At 31.8% G+C, this 3,656-nt stretch overlaps 1 protein-coding gene across 1 annotated transcript; it reads left to right on the forward strand.

The window, feature by feature from the left end:
* The first annotated feature begins 257 nt into the window (after positions 1-257).
* LOC111040729 (chitobiosyldiphosphodolichol beta-mannosyltransferase-like) lies at positions 258-2,603 on the forward strand. Its single transcript, XM_022324736.1, has 6 exons — positions 258-703; positions 861-1,203; positions 1,281-1,495; positions 1,725-1,886; positions 1,941-2,055; positions 2,158-2,603. The coding sequence occupies exons 1-6, from the start codon at positions 508-510 to the stop codon at positions 2,372-2,374; spliced, it is 1,248 nt and encodes a 415-aa protein (XP_022180428.1). The 5' UTR covers positions 258-507; the 3' UTR covers positions 2,375-2,603.
* The last annotated feature ends 1,053 nt before the right edge of the window (positions 2,604-3,656 follow it).

A 3,656-nucleotide genomic window follows, 5' to 3' on the forward strand; every position in this document is an offset into this window, starting at 1 on the left:
ACCCATAGATAATCAAGATTTTCAAAGAAGAATTTGAAGTGTATCGATAAGTATCGGGTCAATTATGAGCGTTCAAGATATTACACGACCAATTTAATTGTGTATATTATACGTATTGAATTTTTTTTCTTGAAAATCTTGAAGTTCTTATATTTTCTAAGGGCTCATCAAATACATTGGGCTCCGGTTATCTAAATTATATTTGAGTGATAACAGCACGTTAACATTGTTAACGTGTGTGCGTGAACGTGAAACGATAAGTGATAACAAAAGATCGCTCATCTAGTGAGAGTCATATTAATTATTCGCTGCGAGTTCAGCTGCCTGGTCCCGGCTGTGTATTGTGTAACGACGTTAGATCCTATCGCATTCGACAAAGCTGATCACGATTTTATTAATAGGGCTTCTAAAATCCTTCAGCTTTGAACATCTATCTTGTCCCATCGGCCTTTGTGCGTGGACATGCAACCGTCGTAATCGTTTACGATTTCGCCGGATACAGTGAAAATGGGAAAGAAAAACGTCTGCGTGGTGGTCTTGGGCGATATAGGTCGGAGCCCTAGGATGCAGTATCATGCACAGTCTTTGATCCACCAAGGTTTTGACGTTGACATCGTCGGATACACAGACAGCCCCGTGCTGGACGACCTGAAGGAGAATGCCACAATTATCAGTGTCCGAAAACCGTTTCCGTTCGACGAATGTGAGTAACGTCTTTACTTGATGTTTGTCCTGTCTGATACCAGTACAACATATATCCCAATTATCTATAAGATTTAATTTCGTACATTTTTGTGTGAGTCGCATATGATTAAAGCATGGTGTCATAGTGACTGTACACGACTGTTTGTATTCCACAGATGTGCCGCGGATAATAGCATTCCTGTTAAAAGTTGTATGGCAAACACTGACACTGTTTTGGGCCATATTAGTGAAGCGCAAATCCGATATTGTTCTAGTTCAAAACCCACCTGCAATTCCAACACTTGCTGTTTGCTGGTTTTATTGTCTGCTCGTCAATGCAAAATTTATAATTGACTGGCATAATTATGCATACTCAATACTTGCTCTGACATTAGGTTCCAATGCACCTCTGGTAAAAGTTTCCCTTTTCTATGAACACTTTTTCGGAAGACTATCTGATTTTAATCTATGTGTTACTGAAGCAATGAGAGAAGACCTGCATGAAAAATGGAATATTAAGCAAGTTTTTTATCAGTTACAATATTTTCACTTTTGAATTTGTCAAGAAAATATCTATATTATTTGTCTTTTTGTAGAGCTACAACACTGTATGATCGTCCAGGACCACAGTTTAAGACAATAACATTAACTGAAAAACATAATTTACTAAAAAAAATGAATTTAAATGATTTCACTGAAGTATCAGAATCTGGAGAGGTGCGATTAAAATCTGACAGGCCTAGTCTACTTGTGTCCAGTACTAGCTGGACCCCAGACGAAGATTTTTCAATTCTATTGAAAGCTCTACAAAGTATACACACAATTACCTACATATATTACTGATTTATTATAATCAATTGAACGGTTTAAATGTACCTATTTGTTATTCTTAACAAATAAAAATTTGTTTATCTTGTTATTATTCTATGGAAATGTTTCTAGGTAATTGTTGAGGAATATTTTACGGTGTACGTTTAAATCTCTATTTAGTTTATGAGATAACTGGGTCACCATAATACAATGTACATATTATGTTTCAGAATACGATGAAAGTGATGATATATATCCAAAACTCATTTGTGTTATCACTGGGCGAGGCCCATTAAAGCATCACTATCAACATATGATTTTCAAATTGAAATGGAAGAAAGTTTCAATCATTACACCTTGGCTTGAGAATAATGACTATCCACTTCTTTTAGGTAAAATTGAAAATAAATTATTTTTCGTGTAATATATTACCTGAATAATTTTAGCGTGTGCTGATCTTGGTGTGTGTTTACATGCCTCCTCTAGTGGTTTAGACTTGCCTATGAAAGTGATTGATATGTATGGCGTTGGCTTACCTGTTTGTGCATATGATTTTAAATGGTAATATAATTATTTCATTTATAGAAAATTCTAAGGTTGCTGCAATAAAATTTAATGTAACCAATTTATTTTAAAATTTTAACACATATTTATTTGTTTTAGCTTAAAAGAATTGGTTCGACATAACGAAAATGGTCTTGTATTCTCTAATGAAAATCAGCTTGCATTGCACATAATGACATGGTTTGAAAACTTCCCTTTTCAGATTTGTGAGAAACAAACTAGATTTCGCAAAGAAATTGATAATTTTCGGGCAGTTGATTGGCATACAAACTGGATGAATAATGCATATCCAATTTTTTCTAACGACAATGAATAGTGGATATCTATGTTTAAAAATTGTAGTGCATATTAATAACTTTATATAATGTAATACTGCAGGGATAAGTAATTTCAATTGTACAATGAATTTGTTAAAAAATTGAATTCCACTCTCAGATAACATATCTGAGAATATTATCATTTTCAAAATCTCTCTGGGAATATAGGGTAAAAAAATATAAACAAGAAATTGAACATTAATATAAATTTATTCTTTTGTATTCCAAGTATTTTTTTTTTTTTTATCGTTTAAATAGAAATGTCCAGTTTCATGGTATTACTAAATACTTCTAGCCTTTTCCCGTGTTATTTTATAAATAATATTTAATTATAATGGTAAAATGCGTACTTCATAATATCTTTAATTTGTATACCAAAAATAATTTATTGTTTTAAAGGAAACTAGCTATCCCGTCACGGCGTTGTCTGTGTATTATATAGAGCTAAAAAAAAACCCTTTTACCCCCTTAGAGGTCTAATTTTGAAAAATCCTTTCAAATATTTTAATATTTACAAATGATTATAATGATTCTATACACATATTATTATTAAAAAAAGATTCTATAGTTATGATTATAATTTGTTTAGTTAACACGTTTATCGCATATCAATAAATAAAGTATTATAATTTTTCGACAACGTAATTTGTATAATTGAGCTATTCGGTGTTTATCATACAACTCTGGACTTAATAAAAATATTATGTTAGTTTGTAGTTTAAAATGTTGTCAAGTATTCCTACGTCATAAATATAGCAGTTGCAGCCATTGCTACGTATGATCGTCAGTAGACAAATTAACTGGCGTAGTTTTGTGTCAAAACAAAGATCTATTATTTCAATATTATATCTTTTCTAGCTGATCCTAGGCTCTATATAAGACTCGCATGTGATAATGTGAGCAGTTTTTATCAGGTAGGCTATCAAAATGCACTCTGCAGTGGATTACGGACCCCTCTAGGTGCACACTATATGAATAATATGTTTAATTTTAATTTTATTAACTATTTTGAATGTATACATGCTGATGAGCGGCCGTAACTCAGCCAACAGCCACATTTTAACGATTAATTATGTTATATGGACAATTTTATAAGCTAATGCTTTCTGTAGCTTTTTCAAAATGTTTTCATAAAAACCTTCTCCTGACAATTAAGAACAATTGAAAAAAAATTGAGCCAAATAAGCCCAGCCGTTTTCAATTGATGAATTGTTATACATTTTTGGCTCCATTTATATATATATAGATATCAAATTATTTAATTGAGTATTTAAAATAAAA

Source organism: Myzus persicae, unplaced genomic scaffold, assembly GCF_001856785.1.
Source record: "Myzus persicae strain clone G006 unplaced genomic scaffold, MPER_G0061.0, whole genome shotgun sequence".
Taxonomy (NCBI): Eukaryota; Metazoa; Arthropoda; class Insecta; order Hemiptera; family Aphididae; genus Myzus; species Myzus persicae.